Source organism: Carcharodon carcharias (genome assembly GCF_017639515.1).
Source record: "Carcharodon carcharias isolate sCarCar2 chromosome 29 unlocalized genomic scaffold, sCarCar2.pri SUPER_29_unloc_6, whole genome shotgun sequence".
In the NCBI taxonomy this organism is placed as follows: domain Eukaryota; kingdom Metazoa; phylum Chordata; class Chondrichthyes; order Lamniformes; family Lamnidae; genus Carcharodon; species Carcharodon carcharias.
In genome coordinates this window covers 96,840-118,377 of record NW_024470679.1, presented here as the reverse complement: position 1 = coordinate 118,377, position 21,538 = coordinate 96,840, and the positions used below count along the sequence as shown (strand labels likewise).

General features: G+C 55.6%; 1 protein-coding gene across 1 annotated transcript in view; it reads right to left on the bottom strand.

Annotated features, from left to right (window-relative positions):
* Positions 1 to 1,062: 1,062 nt before the first annotated feature.
* The window catches only part of LOC121274109 (alpha-tectorin-like), a gene marked incomplete at its 5' end in the record, with an annotated part of 78,189 nt that continues 57,713 nt past the window's right edge, over positions 1,063 to 21,538 (bottom strand). The window contains 7 exons of the mRNA XM_041181263.1: positions 1,063 to 1,668; positions 2,312 to 2,910; positions 4,997 to 5,567; positions 6,211 to 6,809; positions 8,897 to 9,467; positions 10,111 to 10,709; positions 12,116 to 12,686. Of these exons, the coding sequence (XP_041037197.1) occupies positions 1,063 to 1,668; positions 2,312 to 2,910; positions 4,997 to 5,567; positions 6,211 to 6,809; positions 8,897 to 9,467; positions 10,111 to 10,709; positions 12,116 to 12,686 (4,116 nt within the window). The remainder of the gene's footprint in view (positions 1,669 to 2,311; positions 2,911 to 4,996; positions 5,568 to 6,210; positions 6,810 to 8,896; positions 9,468 to 10,110; positions 10,710 to 12,115; positions 12,687 to 21,538) is intronic.

Here is a 21,538-nt window from a genome sequence, read left to right as displayed (position 1 = left end):
GCCCTTCATTCCCTCTGTCTCTCTCATCCATTTAGAGTTTGATGTGCCAAGGAAAATGGCGCCTATTCTTCCCCCGCCCAATTTGTCCTGCCTCACAGCGATCCATACTGAGGTCCATTGCCAAAGAAGCGCCCATTCTGCCTACTCTGTATGAGGTAAATTCCGAGCACCCATCATCCAGCCCATCCCAGCTCCCACCCACCGCACGGACCCCCAGCAAGCACCTGCCCCACCCTCTTCCCGCCGCAACACACCGCACCCACTGCCAGCCCCCAACCACCTCACCCACTGCCGACCCCCATTCAGCGGGTGGGGGTGGGGAGGGGGTTGGTCTGTGTTTTGAAGTATTTGTTCTGGTTGAGTTGGGGAAGGAGTTTGAGCTGGGTGGATTTGGGCTTTGCGGCTGTTTGGCGGTGGGGAAGGGTGTGATGCAAGGTAAGCATGGGGGTGGGAAAGGGGATTGGGCTGGGTAGGGCTGGCGGTCCGGTGGATATTGGGCTCAGTGGGGACAGGAGAGTTGGGATGTGTGGGTGTGAGGAAAGTGATTGTGCTGGCTGGGGAATGAGTTTGCACTGCATGTGGTCGGGGAAGGATGTTGTGCAAGCTAGGGATTGAGCTCTGGCTGGGTGGGTCTGAGGGTGCGGTGGGGGTTGTGCTGGGAGTCGGCCGGCGTGCGGATGGGTTCGAGACGGGTTGGGGGAGGAAAATGGAGAGTTTTGGAGTGGGGAAGGGGAACATGCAGGGTGGGGCGGGGGAGGGATTTGGTGTAAGCAGGGATGGGGGTGGAGAAGGGTATTGAGCTGGGTGGGGGGTGGGTTGGTGGGGGTGGGGGAAGGAGATCAGTCTGCTTGGGGATGGTGTTGCGCTTGGGATTGGGCTGGATGTTGGTTGGGTTTGCGGTGGGAATGGGGTTGGATGGGGTGAGGGGTACAGAAAATCGTCAGCCCTTCAAAAGGGAGCGGACCCGGAGACTTGTGGAGAATTCCTCATTACCCACATCGCCAATCAGACAGCAATGGGCCGGATTCAGTGAGCAGGACATTGACCAGTAACTTGCTACAATCATTCGGTTGAGGTTTGCAAACAAATTTCATTACCACAGCGGGTTCTATTTCTCCAATCTCCTATTGCGATGCCTCTTCTCTGACAATCCCAGGCATAAGGTTCAATGGCATGACAGAGGGTCCCGGGGTCTCCGGCTAATGCACAAAGATCAAAAACACAGTTTTCAAAGGCAGTTGTTGGGCTCAGCACCGAATGACATTGGCGGAAAGGCCCGCTGGCCTCGCTCAACAAGCCGCAGTGACTCTCCGAGGCGTAAACACTGCGATCTGCTTCGGTGCAAAGGGGGACTTGTGGTTCAGGCGGGTCCTCGCTCCCAGCGCCCGAAGCTGCGGTTCTCCAGCTGTTCCCAAAAGCTGAGGCCGCAGTGAACGCGGTGCCGTTGGGAGACACGAAATCGTCAGCCCCGTCCCCGTTGAAGTTTCCGCATAATCCGCACAAAGAGCCGGAATAGACCCTCGGAATTGTCAGCACCGCCAAATGGTTCCAGTCATAGGAGAGCCGGAGACCAAATCCCGTCTGCAGCACGGCCGCCGATCCGCTTTGGAAAAGGTGGATTTTCCCAGATTCTAATCTTACTGGTAAATTAAAGGCCTCGCCATTCACCTGTTAACAGGGAGACAGGAACAGAAACTGAGTCAGATATGGAAATATAAGATCAAATCATTCACCTCCAACCAGACCTTGTGAAATCTCACTCTCTCTATCATCCTCAACTCTACCATCGACTGGTAAGACTTTCAGGTCGAGCACTGCATCCAAACCTATCGAAATCTCATTAATGACTCACAGAGAAATTCTCCGTTTCTTAACACCTCTGATTGCGCCTGTCAGAAATGTGCCCCAGCGCTTTCTATACAAACAGCATGGACCAGAGGAACATAGGGACCCGTGGGAGTAGGAGCAGGGAGACGACATTCAGCCCCTAGAGGCTGCTCGCCCATCTGGTAAAGACATGACTGATTCGGGAGTTGAGCGCCATTTCCCCGCACTATCTCCATATCGCTTGATATATTAAATAGATACAAATCTATCGATTACTGTCTTCAACAAACTCAATGATTGATCCGCCACAGCCCTCTGGGGTATAGAGTTCCAATGATTGACCAGACTTTCTCATTGTACAATATCCAGTCTTGGAGAGCCTGCTCTCTAGTTGGTTCCCCAAAGTATTGGTCTAGAAACCATCACGTATGCGATCCAGGAAATCCTTCTACACAATATTGTTGCCAGTTTGCTTTGTATCTACCTGAACTTTGCCGGTTTGACCCCTCAACATCTGGATCTGATGTCCGTACACCTGCACCTCAACTAGACGTGTCCAGTACACCGCACGGGAGCCGCGGTGATCCTTCTCCACCTCAACGTTGAACATTGTGAGGTTTCCAGACGCTCCGCAGTATCTGCTGAAGGTGTATTTGGAAGATCCTTGGAAATCAAAAGCTGTCCCGTCGAAGGTGGAATAATGCGGGTCACCCGCGGCCCAGCAGGTGGCGTCAGCTTTCGGATAGCAGCCACGCACTCCGTCCACAAGGCGGCAGTCTTCATGTACCCCGCACCTGAAATCTTCACAGCTCAGACCAGTGGTGGTGTTCCAGCAGGTACATTTCCTGCTGCAGCTCTCTGTCAGGATGACCGTCTCACCTCTGCTGTAATAATGACCCTGGAAAGAGCAGCCGCACTGACTGAGGGCCACGCACCTTCCCCCGCTCAGGATGTAGCCATCATCGCATTCACAGCTTTCCACACAGGGCCGGGTGCAAGAAAATGGTGCGATTGTATCGGCGCAGGTGGCAGGACAGGCGGAGCTACACGGCTCATAGTGACTGTGCGGCGGGCAGGACATTTCTGAAACACACAAGCATCGGCGTTTAAGTTCCTGGCCTTTGAGCGACAGATCGAGACACATTGAAGTGAAGCAAAACGGGAATTGAGCGCCACATTCAATCGCTGTGCGACCCGCTAGCGCCGCTGCGTGTTCCGCTGTTCGATTCGCACTTCGCCTTTGCGCTATTATTATTTGAACCGAGACTATTCCTTTCCATTAGAAAAGAGGCGCGCATGTTAGCTAAACATCCGTGTATTTGGAACGATTGGAATCGGGCATTGTGCACAGGTCAGAATCTGGCCATTCGGCCTATCTGCTCCGTGCCGGTCTTTCTGCTGCACACGGGCCTTCTCCCACCCCCTCTCCATCCTAACCCATCACCAAATCCCTCTATTCCTTTCTTCATTGAGTGTATATCCAGCTTCCCCCTTAAATCCATCGATACTATTCACCGGGGGAGCGAGTTCCACATTCTCCCCAGTCTTTGGTAAAGAGGTTTTATTCTCATGTATTGATCCCAACGGCCTCCTTCCCAATTTGAGATGATCTGCATTGAAACCCTCTCAGAGACTCCCATTGTGCTAACTATCTCCAACTGAGCCTCCTCTATCGAGGGAAATTACCTCCCGTCCATTCACTCATTTCCCGTAGACAGAACCTCTCATTCTCGTCAATCGGCGGGGCACCTTCGCTGCTGCCGCCAAGCTGTATTCATCATATGGAGACCAGCACAGTTCAAAATGCTCCAAGTTGGCTAGTGCCAAGGTTTTACATTAGTCGCACATCTACTTTCCTGTTTTGCAATAGGCCTCTCTGGAAATAAGCCCCAGTATTCTTGACCGTCACGGGGGTGGAAATTGGAATTGAAATGAGAATCAGACCAGCCACTATCCAATCAAATGGCATCGTTTGCTGGAGGGGTGAAAAGGCATTTTCCTGTTCCCAATCCTCCTGCTTTTTATTCCCTTGTGAGGCTGCGCCATTATTTCCGTCGTACTTATATCTGCGGCCCTTCATTCCCTCTGTCTCTCTCATCCATTTAGAGTTTGATGTGCCAAGGAAAATGGCGCCTATTCTTCCCCCGCCCAATTTGTCCTGCCTCACAGCGATCCATACTGAGGTCCATTGCCAAAGAAGCGCCCATTCTGCCTACTCTGTATGAGGTAAATTCCGAGCAGCCATCATCCAGCCCATCCCAGCTCCCACCCACCGCACGGACCCCCAGCAAGCACCTGCCCCACCCTCTTCCCGCCGCAACACACCGCACCCACTGCCAGCCCCCAACCACCTCACCCACTGCCGACCCCCATTCAGCGGGTGGGGGTGGGGAGGGGGTTGGTCTGTGTTTTGAAGTATTTGTTCTGGTTGAGTTGAGGAAGGAGTTTGAGCTGGGTGGATTTGGGCTTTGGGCTGTTTGGCGGTGGGGAAGGGGGTGGTGCAAGGTAAGCATGGGGGTGGGAAAGGGGATTGGGCTGGGTAGGGCTGGCGGTCCGGTGGAGATTGGGCTCAGTGGGGACAGGAGAGTTGGGATGTGTGGGTGTGAGGAAAGTGATTGTGCTGGCTGGGGAATGAGTTTGCACTGCATGTGGTCGGGGAAGGATGTTGTGCAAGCTAGGGATTGAGCTCTGGCTGGGTGGGTCTGAGGGTGCGGTGGGGGTTGTGCTGGGAGTCGGCCGGCGTGCGGATGGGTTCGAGACGGGTTGGGGGAGGAAAATGGAGAGTTTTGGAGTGGGGAAGGGGAACATGCAGGGTGGGGCGCGGGAGGGATTTGGTGTAAGCAGGGATGGGGGTGGGGAAGGGTATTGAGCTGGGTGGGTGGTGGGTTGGTGAGGCTGAGGGAAGCAGATTGGTCTGCGTGGAATTGGTGTTGCGCTTGGGATTGGGCTGGATGTGGGTTGGGTTTGCGGTGGGAATGGGGCTGGATGGGGTGGGGGGGTACAGGAAATCCGCAGCCCTGTCCACAGGGAGCGGACCCGGAGACTCGTGGGGAATTCCTCATTACCCACATCGCCAATCAGACAGCAATGGGCCGGATTCAGTGAGCAGGACATTGACCAGAAACTTGCTACAATCATTCAGTTGAGGTTTGCAAACAAATTTCATTACCACAGCGGGTTCTATTTCTCCAATCTCCTATTGCGATGGCTCTTCTCTGACAATCCCAGGCATAAGGTTCAATGGCATGACAGAGGGTCCCGGGCTCTCCGGCTAATGCACAAAGATCAAAAACACAGTTTTCAAAGGCAGTTGTTGGGCTCAGCACCGAATGACATTGGCGGAAAGGCCCGCTGGCCTCGCTCAACACGCCGCACTGACTCTCCGAGGCGTAAACACTGCGATCTGCTTCGGTGCACAGGGGGACCTGTGGTTCAGGCGGGTCCTCGCTCCCAGCGCCCGAAGCTGCGGTTCTCCAGCTGTTCCCAAAAGCTGAGGCCGCAGTGAACGCGGTGCCGTTGGGCGACACGAAATCGTCAGCCCCGTCCCCGTTGAAGTTTCCGCATAATCCGCACAAAGAGCCGGAATAGACCCTCGGAACTGTCAGCACCGCCAAATGGTTCCAGTCATAGGAGAGCCGGAGACCAAATCCCGTCTGCAGCACGGCCGCCGATCCGCTTTGGAAAAGGTGGATTTTCCCAGATTCTAATCTTACTGGTAAATTAAAGGCCTCGCCATTCACCTATTAACAGGGAGACAGGAACAGAAACTGAGTCAGATATGGAAATATATGATCAAATCATTCACCTCCAACCAGACCTTGTGAAATCTCACTCTCTCTATCATCCTCAACTCTACCATCGACTGGTAAGACTTTCAGGGCGAGCAATGCATCCAAACCCATCGAAGTCTCATTAATGACTCACAGAGAAATTATCCGTTTCTTAACACCTCTGATTGCGCCTGTCAGAAATGTGCCCCAGCGCTTTCTATACAAACAGCATTGACCAGAGGAACATAGGGACCCGTGGGAGTAGGAGCAGGGAGACGCCATTCAGCCCCTAGAGGCTGCTCGCCCATCTGGTAAAGACATGACTGATTCGGGAGTTGAGCGCCATTTCCCCGCACTATTTCCATATCGCTTGATGTATTAAATAGATACAAATCTATCGATTACTGTCTTCAACAAACTCAATGATTGATCCGCCACAGCCCTCTGGGGTATAGAGTTCCAATTATTGACCAGACTTTCTCATTGTACAATACCCAGTCTTGGAGACGCAACTCTCTAGTTGGTTCCCCAAAGTATTGGTCTAGAAACCATCACGTATGCGATCCAGGAAATCCTTCTACACAATATTGTTGCCAGTTTGCTTTGTATCTACCTGAACTTTGCCGGTTTGACCCCTCAACATCTGGATCTGATGTCCGTACACCTGCACCTCAACTAGACGTGTCCAGGACACCGCACGGGAGCCGCGGTGATCGTTCTCCACCTCAACGTTGAACATTGTGAGGTTTCCAGACGCTCCGCAGTATCTGCTGAAGGTGTATTTGGAAGATCCTTGGAAATCAAAAGCTGTCCCGTCGAAAGTGGAATAATGCGGGTCACCCGCGGCCCAGCAGGTGGCGTCAGCTTTCGGATAGCAGCCACGCACTCCGTCCACAAGGCGGCAGTCTTCATGTACCCCGCACCTGAAATCTTCACAGCTCAGACCAGTGGTGGTGTTCCAGCAGGTACATTTCCTGCTGCAGCTCTCTGTCAGGATGACCGTCTCACCTCTGCTGTAATAATGACCCTGGAAAGAGCAGCCGCACTGACTGAGGGCCACGCACCTTCCCCCGCTCAGGATGTAGCCATCATCGCATTCACAGCTTTCCACACAGGGCCGGGTGCAATAAAATGGTGCGATTGTATCGGCGCAAGTGGCAGGACAGGCGGAGCTACACGGCTCATAGTGACTGTGCGGCGGGCAGGACATTTCTGAAACACACAAGCATCGGCGTTTAAGTTCCAGGCCTTTGAGCGACAGATCGAGACACATTGAAGTGAAGCAAAACGGGAATTGAGCGCCACATTCAATCGCTGTGCGACCCGCTACCGCCGCTGCGTGTTCCGCTGTTCGATTCGCACTTCGCCTTTGCGCTATTATTATTTGAACCGAGACTAATCCTTTCCATTAGAAAAGAGGCGCGCATGTTAGCTAAACATCCGTGTATTTGGAACGATTGGAATCGGGCATTGTGCACAGGTCAGAATCTGGCCATTCGGCCTATCTGCTCCGTGCCGGTCTTTCTGCTGCACACGGGCCTTCTCCCACCCCCTCTCCATCCTAACCCATCACCAAATCCCTCTATTCCTTTCTTCATTGTGTCTATTTCCAGCTTCCCCCTTAAATCCATCGATACTATTCACCGGGGGAGCGAGTTCCACATTCTCCCCCGTGTTTGGCAAAGACGTTTTATTCTCATTTATTGATCCTAACGGCCTCCTTCCCATTTTGAGATGATCTGCATTGAAACCCTCTCAGAGACTCCCATTGTGCTAACTATCTCCAACTGAGTCTCCTCTATCGAGGGAAATTACCTCCCGTCCATTCACGCATTTCCCGTAGACAGAACCTCTCATTCTCGTCAATCGGCGGGGCACCTTCGCTGCTGCCGCCAAGCTGTATTCATCATATGGAGACCAGCACAGTTCAAAATGCTCCACGTTGGCTAGTGCCAAGGTTTTACATTAGTCGCACATCTACTTTCCTGTTTTGCAATAGGCCTCTCTGGAAATAAGCCCCAGTATTCTTGACCGTCACGGGGGTGGAAATTGGAATTGAAATGAGAATCAGACCAGCCACTATCCAATCAAATGGCATAGTTTGCTCGAGGGGTGAAAAGGCATTTTCCTGTTCCCAATCCTCCTGCTTTTTATTCCCTTGTGAGGCTGCGCCATTATTTCCGTCGTACTTATATCTGCGGCCCTTCATTCCCTCTGTCTCTCTCATCCATTTAGAGTTTGATGTGCCAAGGAAAATGGCGCCTATTCTTCCCCCGCCCAATTTGTCCTGCCTCACAGCGATCCATACTGAGGTCCATTGCCAAAGAAGCGCCCATTCTGCCTACTCTGTATGAGGTAAATTCCGAGCAGCCATCATCCAGCCCATCCCAGCTCCCACCCACTGCACGGACCCCCAGCAAGCACCTGCCCCACCCTCTTACCGCCGCAACACACCGCACCCACTGCCAGCCCCCAACCACCTCACCCACTGCCGACCCCCCATTCAGCGGGTGGGGGTGGGGAGGGGTTGGTCTGTGTTTTGAAGTATTTGCTCTGGTTGAGTTGAAGAAGGAGTTTGAGCTGGGTGGATTTGGGCTTTGGGCTGTTTGGCGGTGGGGAAATGGGTGGTTCAAGGTAAGCATGGGGGTGGGAAAGGGGATTGGGCTGGGTAGGGCTGGCGGTCCGGTGGATATTGGGCTCAGTGGGGACAGGAGAGTTGGGATGTGTGGGTGAGAGGAAAGTGATTGTGCTTGCTGGGGAATGAGTTTGCACTGCATGTGGTCGGGGAAGGATGTTGTGCAAGCTAGGGATTGAGCTCTGGCTGGGTGGGTCTGAGGGTGCGGTGGGGGTTGTGCTGGGAGTCGGCCGGCGTGCGGATGGGTTCGAGACGGGTTGCGGGAGGAAAATGAAGAGTTTTGGAGTGGGGAAGGGGAACATGCAGGGTGGGGCGCGGGAGGGATTTGGTGTAAGCAGGGATGGGGGTGGGGAAGGGTATTGAGCTGGGTGGGTGGTGGGTTGGTGAGGCTGAGGGAAGCAGATTGGTCTGCGTGGAGTTGGTGTTGCGCTTGGGATTGGGCTGGATGTGGGTTGGGTTTGCGGTGGGAATGGGGCTGGATGGGGTGGGGGGGGTACAGGAAATCCGCAGCCCTGTCCACAGGGAGCGGACCCGGAGACTCGTGGGGAATTCCTCATTACCCACATCGCCAATCAGACAGCAATGGGCCGGATTCAGTGAGCAGGACATTGACCAGAAACTTGCTACAATCATTCAGTTGAGGTTTGCAAACAAATTTCATTACCACAGCGGGTTCTATTTCTCCAATCTCCTATTGCGATGGCTCTTCTCTGACAATCCCAGGCATAAGGTTCAATGGCCTGACAGAGGGTCCCGGGGTCTCCGGCTAATGCACAAAGATCAAAAACACAGTTTTCAAAGGCAGTTGTTGGGCTCAGCACCGAATGACATTGGCGGAAAGGCCCGCTGGCCTCGCGCAACACGCCGCACTGACTCTCCGAGGCGTAAACACTGCGATCTGCTTCGGTGCACAGGGGGACCTGTGGTTCAGGCGGGTCCTCGCTCCCAGCGCCCGAAGCTGCGGTTCTCCAGCTGTTCCCAAAAGCTGAGGCCGCAGTGAACGCGGTGCCGTTGGGAGACACGAAATCGTCAGCCCCGTCCCCGTTGAAGTTTCCGCATAATCCGCACAAAGAGCCGGAATAGACCCTCGGAACTGTCAGCACCGCCAAATGGTTCCAGTCATAGGAGAGCCGGAGACCAAATCCCGTCTGCAGCACGGCCGCCGATCCGCTTTGGAAAAGGTGGATTTTCCCAGATTCTAATCTTACTGGTAAATTAAAGACCTCGCCATTCACCTGTTAACAGGGAGACAGGAACAGAAACTGAGTCAGATATGGAAATATATGATCAAATCATTCACCTCCAACCAGACCTTGTGAAATCTCACTCTCTCTATCATCCTCAACTCTACCATCGACTGGTAAGACTTTCAGGGCGAGCAATGCATCCAAACCCATCGAAGTCTCATTAATGACTCACAGAGAAATTATCCGTTTCTTAACACCTCTGATTGCGCCTGTCAGAAATGTGCCCCAGCGCTTTCTATACAAACAGCATTGACCAGAGGAACATAGGGACCCGTGGGAGTAGGAGCAGGGAGACGCCATTCAGCCCCTAGAGGCTGCTCGCTTTTCTGGTAAAGACATGACTGATTCGGGAGTTGTGCGCCATTTCCCCGCACTATTTCCATATCGCTTGATGTATTAAATAGATGCAAATCTATCGATTACTGTCTTCAACAAACTCAATGATTGATCCGCCACAGCCCTCTGGGGTATAGAGTTCCAATGATTGACCAGACTTTCTCATTGTACAATACCCAGTCTTGGAGACGCAACTCTCTAGTTGGTTCCCCAAAGTATTGGTCTAGAAACCATCACGTATGCGATCCAGGAAATCCTTCTACACAATATTGTTGCCAGTTTGCTTTGTATCTACCTGAACTTTGCCGGTTTGACCCCTCAACATCTGGATCTGATGTCCGTACACCTGCACCTCAACTAGACGTGTCCAGGACACCGCACGGGAGCCGCGGTGATCCTTCTCCACCTCAACGTTGAACATTGTGAGGTTTCCAGACGCTCCGCAGTATCTGCTGAAGGTGTATTTGGAAGATCCTTGGAAATCAAAAGCTGTCCCGTCGAAAGTGGAATAATGCGGGTCACCCGCGGCCCAGCAGGTGGCGTCAGCTTTCGGATAGCAGCCACGCACTCCGTCCACAAGGCGGCAGTCTTCATGTACCCCGCACCTGAAATCTTCACAGCTCAGACCAGTGGTGGTGTTCCAGCAGGTACATTTCCTGCTGCAGCTCTCTGTCAGGATGACCGTCTCACCTCTGCTGTAATAATGACCCTGGAAAGAGCAGCCGCACTGACTGAGGGCCACGCACCTTCCCCCGCTCAGGATGTAGCCATCATCGCATTCACAGCTTTCCACACAGGGCCGGGTGCAATAAAATGGTGCGATTGTATCGGCGCAGGTGGCAGGACAGGCGGAGCTACACGGCTCATAGTGACTGTGCGGCGGGCAGGACATTTCTGAAACACACAAGCATCGGCGTTTAAGTTCCAGACCTTTGAGCGACAGATCGAGACACATTGAAGTGAAGCAAAACGGAAATTGAGCGCCACATTCAATCGCTGTGCGACCCGCTAGCGCCGCTGCGTGTTCCGCTGTTCGATTCGCACTTCGCCTTTGCGCTATTATTATTTGAACCGAGACTAATCCTTTCCATTAGAAAAGAGGCGCGCATGTTAGCTAAACATCCGTGTATTTGGAACGATTGGAATCGGGCATTGTGCACAGGTCAGAATCTGGCCATTCGGCCTATCTGCTCTGTGCCGGTCTTTCTGCTGCACACGGGCCTTCTCCCACCCCCTCTCCATCCTAACCCATCACCAAATCCCTCTATTCCTTTCTTCATTGTGTGTATTTCCAGCTTCCCCCTTAAATCCATCGATACTATTCACCGGGGGAGCGAGTTTCACATTCTCCCCAGTCTTTGGTAGAGAATTTTATTCTCATTTATTGATCCCAACTGTCTCGGCCTCCTTCCCATTTTGAAATAATCTACAGGTGAATCTCTCCCAGCTCCTCCCATTGTACTAACTAACTCCAACTGAGCCTCCTCTATCCAGGGAAATTTCCTCCCTTCCATTCACTCATTTCCGGTAGACAGAACCTCTCAGTGCTGAAAGCTTTCTAGTCAATCGGCGGTGCACCTTCGCTGCTGCCACCATGCTGTATTCATCATATGGAGACCAGCACAGTTCAAAATGCTCCAAGTCGTTTAGTGCCAAGGTTTTACGTTAGTCCAACATATACTTTACTGTTTTGCAATGCCTCCCCCTGGAAATAAGCCCCAGTATTTCTTGACCGTCACATGTGTCAAGCGTGGAAATTGGAATTGAGATCTGAATCAGACCAGCCACTATCCAATCAAATGGCTGAGTTTGCTCGAGGGGTGAAAAGGCATTTTCCTGTTCCTAATCCGCCTGCTTTTTATTCCCTTTTGAGGCTGCGCCGTTATTTCCGTTGTAGGTATATCTGCGCCCCTTCTTTCCCTCTGTCTCTCTCATCCATTTAGAGTTTGATGTGCCAAGGAAAATGGCGCCTGTTTCTTCCCCCGCCCACATTGTCCTGCCTCACAGCGATCCATACTGAGGTCCATTGCCAAATCAGCGCCCATGGTGCCTGGTCTTTGTGAGTTCCATTCCCAGCCCCCACAATCCTGCCCCTCCCACCACACCCCCTCTGTCTATTCCACAACATTTGTAATTGATTTGAAATCCAGTGAGTGAGATGGAGAATAGAAGAAAGTGAACGGCGCAGATGGACAGAGTGTGAAGGGTTGCAGTTCTGTTCACTCCAAAACCTATTACAATCCACCCATGACAGACATTGTAGCGGCAGTTTAGCAGATACCAGACATATCATGGCCTACCACACAGTCCCGGTCTTCTCCATACTATGCTTGGCACTCCTTGTAACCTGCACCTGGCTGAATAGGTGCTCAGCGCCTTGCACAGACTGGACACAGAGCCTCCATCGGCGCAGAGGTCATAGGCGCAGCTTTGAATGAAGTCCTGTGGCTGGACGCCGCTGTGGCAAATGTTGAAGGGGCCGCTCTGGCTGCCAATGATGCCGCAGTGATCGGGGCCGCTGTACAAAGCCGCCTGTTCTCCTGTGCACACGCGGCACTCACTCCCGCACTCGTCCGCACACAGCTGTCCATCTTCAATGACTTTCCAACTCTTCCCGAACTCCACTTCGGACGCGGTGAGCATTCCGTTGGGCAGCTGAAACTCATCCGAGAGATCCCCGTTCATATTGGCACACAGTCCGCAGGTGGCGTTGTGGTAACTGGCAGGGAGGGAGATGGTGACGTGATGGGACCCATCAAAGTTCACTCTCAAACCGAAGTCCGTGCTAGCCATGATTGTGAAGCCGCTGGGAGCGATCCGGATCAGGCCGCTGCCAATCACAATGGGGAGAGATGTTCGAGTCCCATTCAGCTACAAGCGAAAAGAGGAGACAAAAAAAAAACAAATGCTGTATAAACTACAACAATGCAAAGCACATCAAAAAGAGCACACACAGTGCCATGTGAATGTTACAAATAACTGAAAGGGCGGTGCAAGCGGGTTTAACCAGAACGTTCAAGAGAGCGGAGGGGGGCGGGGCTTATCGCATGGATCTTTCCAAGAGCTGACATCGGCAGGATGGGCTGAACGGCCTCCTCTTGTGTTGTACCAATCTGTGATTCCGCAAATTCAATGCCGGTGGACCAGATCGCTAATGCATATTCATGTGTCTGAACCCAATTCAAAAAATCACAGTGAACAGCAGCCCACGCAAACTAGAGACCGTGCACCTCACATTTCAGCACCGAATCAACCAAGAAATTCAGAAAGAGATCCGTGAAGCCCTTGTGGCTGTCCCCTTGCTGCAGCTGCCCAAAAGTAATCACACTGCACGGCCTTCTCCCCATAGCCAAGCACCAATCCACAAACTGAACCCAAAGCCCCGCCTTCTCCACATAGCCGAGCACCAATCCCCACACAGAAACCACTGCCCCACTTTCTCCCCATAGCCCAGCACCAATCCCCACACAGAAACCACTGCCCCACTTTCTCCCCATAGCCCAGCACCAATCCCCACACAGAAACCACTGCCCCACCTTCTCCACATAGCCCAGCACCAATCCCCACACTGAACCCACTGCCCCGCCTTCTCCCCATAGCCCAGCACCAATCCCCACACAGAAACCACTGCCCCATCTTCTCCCCATAGCCCAGCACCAATCCCCGCACAGAACCCACTGCCCCGCCTTCTCCCCATTGCCCAGCACCAATCCCCACACAGAAACCACTGCCCCGCCTCCTCCACATATCCCAGCACCAATCCCCACAAAGAACCCACTGCCCCACCTTCTCCCCATAGCCCAGCACCAATCCCCACACAGAACCCACTGCCCCACCTTCTTCCCATAGCCCAGCACCAATCCCCACACAGAACCCACTGGCCTGCCTTCTGCCCATAGCCCAGCACCAATCCCCACACAGAACGAACAGCCCCACCTTCTCCCCATAGCCCAGCACCAATCCCCACACAGAGCCCAATGCCCCACCTTCTTCCCATAGCCCAGCACCAATCCCCGCACAGAAACCACTGCCCCACCTTCTCCCCATAGCCCAGCACCAATCCCCACACAGAACCCACTGCCCCACCTTCTTCCCATAGCCCAGCACCAATCCCCGCACAGAACCCACTGCCCTGCCTTCTCCCCATTGCCCAGCACCAATCCCCACACAGAAACCACTGCCCCGCCTTCTCCACATATCCCAGCACCAATCCCCACAAAGAACCCACTGCCCCACCTTCTCCCCATAGCCCAGCACCAATCCCCACACAGAACCCACTGCCCCACCTTCTTCCCATAGCCCAGCACCAATCCCCACACAGAACCCACTGGCCTGCCTTCTGCCCATAGCCCAGCACCAATCCCCACACAGAACGAACAGCCCCACCTTCTCCCCATAGCCCAGCACCAATCCCCACACAGAGCCCAATGCCCCACCTTCTTCCCATAGCCCAGCACCAATCCCCGCACAGAAACCACTGCCCCACCTTCTCCCCATAGCCCAGCACCAATCCCCACACAGAACCCACTGCCCCACCTTCTTCCCATAGCCCAGCACCAATCCCCGCACAGAACCCACTGCCCTGCCTTCTCTCCATAGCCCAGCACCAATCCCCGCACAGAACCCACTGCCCCACCTTCTCCCCATAGCCCAGCAACAATCCGCACACAGAACCAAACGCCCAGGCTTCTCCACATAGCCCAGCACCAATCCCCACACAGAACCCACTGCCCCACCTTCTCCCCATAGACCAGCACCAATCCCCGCACAGAACCCACTGCCCCACTTTCTCCCCATAGGCCAGCACCAATCCCCACACAGAACCCACTGCCCCACCTTCTCCCCATAGCCCAGCATCAATCCCCACACAGAACCCACTGTCCTGCCCTCTCCCCATAGCCCAGCACCAATCACCACACAGAACCCACTGCCCCACCTTCTCCACATATCCCAGCACCAATCCCCACACAGAACCCAATGCCCCACCTTCTTCCCATAGCCCAGCACCAATCCCCGCACAGAACCCACTGCCCCACCTTCTCCCCATAGCCCAGCACCAATCCCAAACACAGAACCAACTGCCCCACCTTCTCCCCATAGCCCAGCATCAATCCCCACACAGAAACCACTGTCCTGCCCTCTCCCCATAGCCCAGCACCAATCACCACACAGAACCCACTGCCCCACCTTCTCACCATAGCCCAGCACCAATCCCCACACAGAACCCACTGCCCCACCTCCTGCCCATTGACCAGCACCAATCCCCGCACAGAACCCACTGCCCCACCTTCTTCCCATAGCCCAGAACCAATTCCCGCACAGAACCCACTGCCCCACCTCCTGCCCATTGACCAGCACCAATCCCCGCACAGAACGCACTGCCCCACCTTCTTCCCACAGCCCAGAACCAATTCCCGCACAGAACCCACTGCCCCACCTTCTCACCATAGCCCAGCACCAATCCCCACACAGAACCCACTGCCCCACCTTCTCTCCATTGCCCAGCACCAATCCCCACACAGAACCCACAGCCCCGCCTTCTCCCCATAGCCCAGCACCAATCCCCACACAGAACCCACTGCCCCACCTTCTCACCATAGCCCAGCACCAATCCCCACACAGAACCCACTGCCCCGCCTTCTCCCCATAGCCCAGCACCAATCCCCACACTGAACCCACTGCCCCGCCTTCTCCACATATCCCAGCACCAATCCCCACACAGAACCCTCTGCCCCACCTTCTTCCCATAGCCCAGAACCAATTTCCGCACAGAACCCACTGCCCCACCTTCTCACCATAGCCCAGCACCAATCCCCACACAGAACCCACTGACCCACCTTCTTCCCATAGCCCAGAACCAATTCACGCACAGAACCCACTGCCCCACCTTCTCACCATAGCCCAGCACCAATCCCCACACAGAACCCACTGCCCCACCTTCTCACCATAGCCCAGCACCAATCCCCACACAGAACCCACTGCCCCACCTTCTTCCCATAGCCCAGCACCAATCCCCACACTGAACCCACTGCCCCACATTCTTCCCATAGCCCAGCACCAATCCCCACACTGAACCCACTGCCCCACCTTCTTCCCATAGCCCAGTACCAATCCCCACACAGCACCCACTGCCCCACCTTCTTCCCATAGCCCAGCACCAATCCCCACACAGAACCAACTGCCCCACCTTCTCTCCATTGCCCAGCACCAATCCCCACACAGAACCCACTGCCCCGCCTTCTCCACATATCCCAGCACCAATCCCCACACTGAACCCACTGCCCCGCCTTCTCGCCATATCCCAGCACCAATCCCCACACTGAACCCACTGCCCCGCCTTCTCCACATAGCCCAGCACCAATCCCCACACTGAACCCAATGCCCCACCTTCTCACCATAGCCCAGCACCAATCCCCACACAGAACCCACTGCCCCTCCTTCTACCCATAGCCCAGCACCAATCCCCACACTGAACCCACTGCCCCACCATCTCTCCATAGCCCAGCACCAATCCCCTCACAGAACCCACTGCCCCACCTTCTCCCCATAGCCCAGCACCAATCCCCACACAGAAACCACTGCCCCACCTTCTCCCCATAGCCCAGCACCAATCCCCGCACAGAACCCACTGCCCCACCTTCTCTCCATTGCCCAGCACCAATCCCCACACAGAACCCACTGCCCCACCTTCTCCCCATAGCCCAGCACCAATCCCCACACTGAACTTACTGCCCCACCTCCTGCCCATTGACCAGCACCAATCCCCACACAGAACCCACTGCCCCGCCTTCTCTCCATAGCCCAGCACCAATCCCCACACTGAACCCACTGCCCCACCTTCTTCCCATAGCCCAGCACCAATCCCCACACAGAACCCACTGCCCCACCATCTCTCCATAGCCCAGCACCAATCCCCACACAGAACCCACTGTCCTGCCCTCTCCCCATAGCCCAGCACCAATCACCACACAGTACCCAAAGCTCCACCTTCTCACCATAGCCCAGCACCAATCACCACACAGAACCAACTGCCCCGCCTTCTCCCCATTGACCAGCACCAATCCCCACACAGAACCCACTGCCCCACCTTCTCCCCATAGCCCAGCACCTATCCCCACACAGAACCGACTGCCCCACCTTCTCCCCATAGCACAGCACCAATCCCCACACAGAACCGACTGCCCCGCCTTCTCCCCATAGCACAGCACCAATCGCCACACTGAACCCACTGCCCCAACTTCTTCCCATAGCCCAGCACCAATCCCCACACTGAACCCACTGCCCCACCTTCTTCCCATAGCCCAGCACCAATCCCCACACAGAACCCACTGCCCCGCATTCTCCCCATAGCACAGCACCAATCGCCACACTGAACCCACTGCCCCACCTTCTCCCCATAGCACAGCACCAATCGCCACACAGAATCCAATGCCCTGCATTCTCCCCATAGCCTAGCACCAATCCCCACACAGAACCCGCTACCTCGCCTCCTCCACATAGCCCAGCACCAATCCCCACACTGAACCCAATGCCCCACCTTCTCCCCATAGCCCAGCACCAATCCCCACACAGAACCCGCTACCTCGCCTCCTCCACATAGCCCAGCACCAATCCCCACACAGAACCCACTGCCCCGCCTCCTGCCCATTGACCAGCATCAATCCTCACACAGAACCCACTGCCCTGCCTTCTCTCCATTGCCCAGCACCAATCCCCGCACAGAACCCACTGCCCCACCTTCTCCCCATAGCCCAGAACCAAACCCCGCACAGAACCCACTGCCCCACCTTCTCTCCATTGCCCAGCACCAATCCCCACACAGAACCCACTGCCCCACCTTCTCCCCATAGCCCAACACCAATCACCACACAGAACCCACTGCCCCACCTTCTCACCATAGCCCAGCACCAATCCCCGCACAGAACCCACTGCCCCACCTTCTCCCCATAGCCCAGCACCAATCCCCACACAGAACCCACTGCCCTGCCTTCTCTCTATAGCCCAGCACCAATGCCCACACAGAACCCACTGCCCCGCCTTCTCCCCATTGCCCAGCACCAATCCCCACACAGAAACCACTGCCCCGCCTTCTCCACATATCCCAGCACCAATCCCCACACAGAACCCACTGCCCCACCTTCTCCCCATAGCCCAGCACCAATCCCCACACAGAACCCACTGCCCCACCTTCTTCCCATAGCCCAGCACCAATCCCCACACAGAACCCACTGGCCTGCCTTCTGCCCATAGCCCAGCACCAATCCCCACACAGAACGAACAGCCCCACCTTCTCCCCATAGCCCAGCACCAATCCCCACACAGAACCCACTGCCCCACCTTCTTCCCATAGCCCAGCACCAATCCCCGCACAGAAACCACTGCCCCACCTTCTCCCCATAGCCCAGCACCAATCCCCACACAGAACCCACTGCCCCACCTTCTTCCCATAGCCCAGCACCAATCCCCGCACAGAACCCACTGGCCTGCCTTCTCTCCATAGCCCAGCACCAATCCCCGCACAGAACCCACTGCCCCGCCTTCTCCCCATAGCCCAGCAACAATCCGCACACAGAACCAAACGCCCAGGCTTCTCCACATAGCCCAGCACCAATCCCCACACAGAACCCACTGCCCCACCTTCTCCCCATAGCCCAGCACCAATCCCCGCACAGAACCCACTGCCCCACCTTCTCCCCATAGGCCAGCACCAATCCCCACACAGAACCCACTGCCCCACCTTCTCCCCATAGCCCAGCATCAATCCCCACACAGAACCCACTGTCTTGCCCTCTCCCCATAGCCCAGCACCAATCACCACACAGAACCCACTGCCCCACCTTCTCCACATATCCCAGCAGCAATCCCCACACAGAACCCAATGCCCCACCTTCTTCCCATAGCCCAGCACCAATCCCCGCACAGAACCCACTGCAACACCTTCTCCCCATAGCCCAGCACCAATCCCAACACAGAACCAACTGCCGCACCTTCTCCCCATAGCCCAGCATCAATCCCCACACAGAACCCACTCTCCTGCCCTCTCCCCATAGCCCAGCACCAATCACCACACAGAACCCACTGCCCCACCTTCTCACCATAGCCCAGCACCAATCCCCACACAGAACCCACTGCCCCACCTCCTGCCCATTGACCAGCACCAATCCCCGCACAGAACCCACTGCCCCACATTCTTCCCATAGCCCAGAACCAATTCCCGCACAGAACCCACTGCCCCACCTCCTGCCCATTGACCAGCACCAATCCCCGCACAGAACCCACTGCCCCACCTTCTTCCCACAGCCCAGAACCAATTCCCGCACAGAACCCACTGCCCCACCTTCTCACCATAGCCCAGCACCAATCCCCACACAGAACCCACTGCCCCACCTTCTCTCCATTGCCCAGCACCAATCCCCACACAGAACCCACAGCCCCGCCTTCTCCCCATAGCCCAGCACCAATCCCCACACAGAACCCACTGCCCCACCTTCTCACCATAGCCCAGCACCAATCCCCACACAGAACCCACTGCCCCGCCTTCTCCCCATAGCCCAGCACCAATCCCAACACTGAACCCACTGCCCCGCCTTCTCCACATATCCCAGCACCAATCCCCACACAGAACCCTCTGCCCCACCTTCTTCCCATAGCCCAGAACCAATTCCCGCACAGAACCCACTGCCCCACCTTCTCACCATAGCCCAGCACCAATCCCCACACAGAACCCACTGCCCCACCTTCTTCCCATAGCCCAGAACCAATACCCGCACAGAACCCACTGCCCCACCTTCTCACAATAGCCCAGCACCAATCCCCACACAGAACCCACTGCCCCACCTTCTCACCATAGCCCAGCACCAATCCCCACACAGAACCCACTGCCCCACCTTCTCACCATAGCCCAGCACCAATCCCCACACAGAACCCACTGCCCCACCTTCTTCCCTAGCCCAGAACCAATTCCCGCACAGAACCCACTGCCCCACCTTCTCACCATAGCCCAGCACCAATCACCACACAGAACCCACTGCCCCACCTTCTCCACATATCCCAGCACCAATCCCCACACAGAACCCAATGCCCCACCTTCTTCCCATAGCCCAGCACCAATCCCCGCACAGAACCCACTGCCCCACCTTCTCCCCATAGCCCAGCACCAATCCCAAACACAGAACCAACTGCCCCACCTTCTCCCCATAGCCCAGCATCAATCCCCACACAGAAACCACTGTCCTGCCCTCTCCCCATAGCCCAGCACCAATCACCACACAGAACCCACTGCCCCACCTTCTCACCATAGCCCAGCACCAATCCCCACACAGAACCCACTGCCCCACCTCCTGCCCATTGACCAGCACCAATCCCCGCACAGAACCCACTGCCCCACCTTCTTCCCATAGCCCAGAACCAATTCCCGCACAGAACCCACTGCCCCACCTCCTGCCCATTGACCAGCACCAATCCCCGCACAGAACGCACTGCCCCACCTTCTTCCCACAGCCCAGAACCAATTCCCGCACAGAACCCACTGCCCCACCTTCTCACCATAGCCCAGCACCAATCCCCACACAGAACCCACTGCCCCACCTTCTCTCCATTGCCCAGCACCAATCCCCACACAGAACCCACAGCCCCGCCTTCTCCCCATAGCCCAGCACCAATCCCCACACAGAACCCACTGCCCCACCTTCTCACCATAGCCCAGCACCAATCCCCACACAGAACCCACTGCCCCGCCTTCTCCCCATAGCCCAGCACCAATCCCCACACTGAACCCACTGCCCCGCCTTCTCCACATATCCCAGCACCAATCCCCACACAGAACCCTCTGCCCCACCTTCTTCCCATAGCCCAGAACCAATTTCCGCACAGAACCCACTGCCCCACCTTCTCACCATAGCCCAGCACCAATCCCCACACAGAACCCACTGACCCACCTTCTTCCCATAGCCCAGAACCAATTCACGCACAGAACCCACTGCCCCACCTTCTCACCATAGCCCAGCACCAATCCCCACACAGAACCCACTGCCCCACCTTCTCACCATAGCCCAGCACCAATCCCCACACAGAACCCACTGCCCCACCTTCTTCCCATAGCCCAGCACCAATCCCCACACTGAACCCACTGCCCCACCTTCTTCCCATAGCCCAGCACCAATCCCCACACTGAACCCACTGCCCCACCTTCTTCCCATAGCCCAGTACCAATCCCCACACAGCACCCACTGCCCCACCTTCTTCCCATAGCCCAGCACCAATCCCCACACAGAACCAACTGCCCCACCTTCTCTCCATTGCCCAGCACCAATCCCCACACAGAACCCACTGCCCCGCCTTCTCCACATATCCCAGCACCAATCCCCACACTGAACCCACTGCCCCGCCTTCTCGCCATATCCCAGCACCAATCCCCACACTGAACCCACTGCCCCGCCTTCTCCACATAGCCCAGCACCAATCCCCACACTGAACCCAATGCCCCACCTTCTCACCATAGCCCAGCACCAATCCCCACACAGAACCCACTGCCCCTCCTTCTACGCATAGCCCAGCACCAATCCCCACACTGAACCCACTGCCCCACCATCTCTCCATAGCCCAGCACCAATCCCCTCACAGAACCCACTGCCCCACCTTCTCCCCATAGCCCAGCACCAATCCCCACACAGAAACCACTGCCCCACCTTCTCCCCATAGCCCAGCACCAATCCCCGCACAGA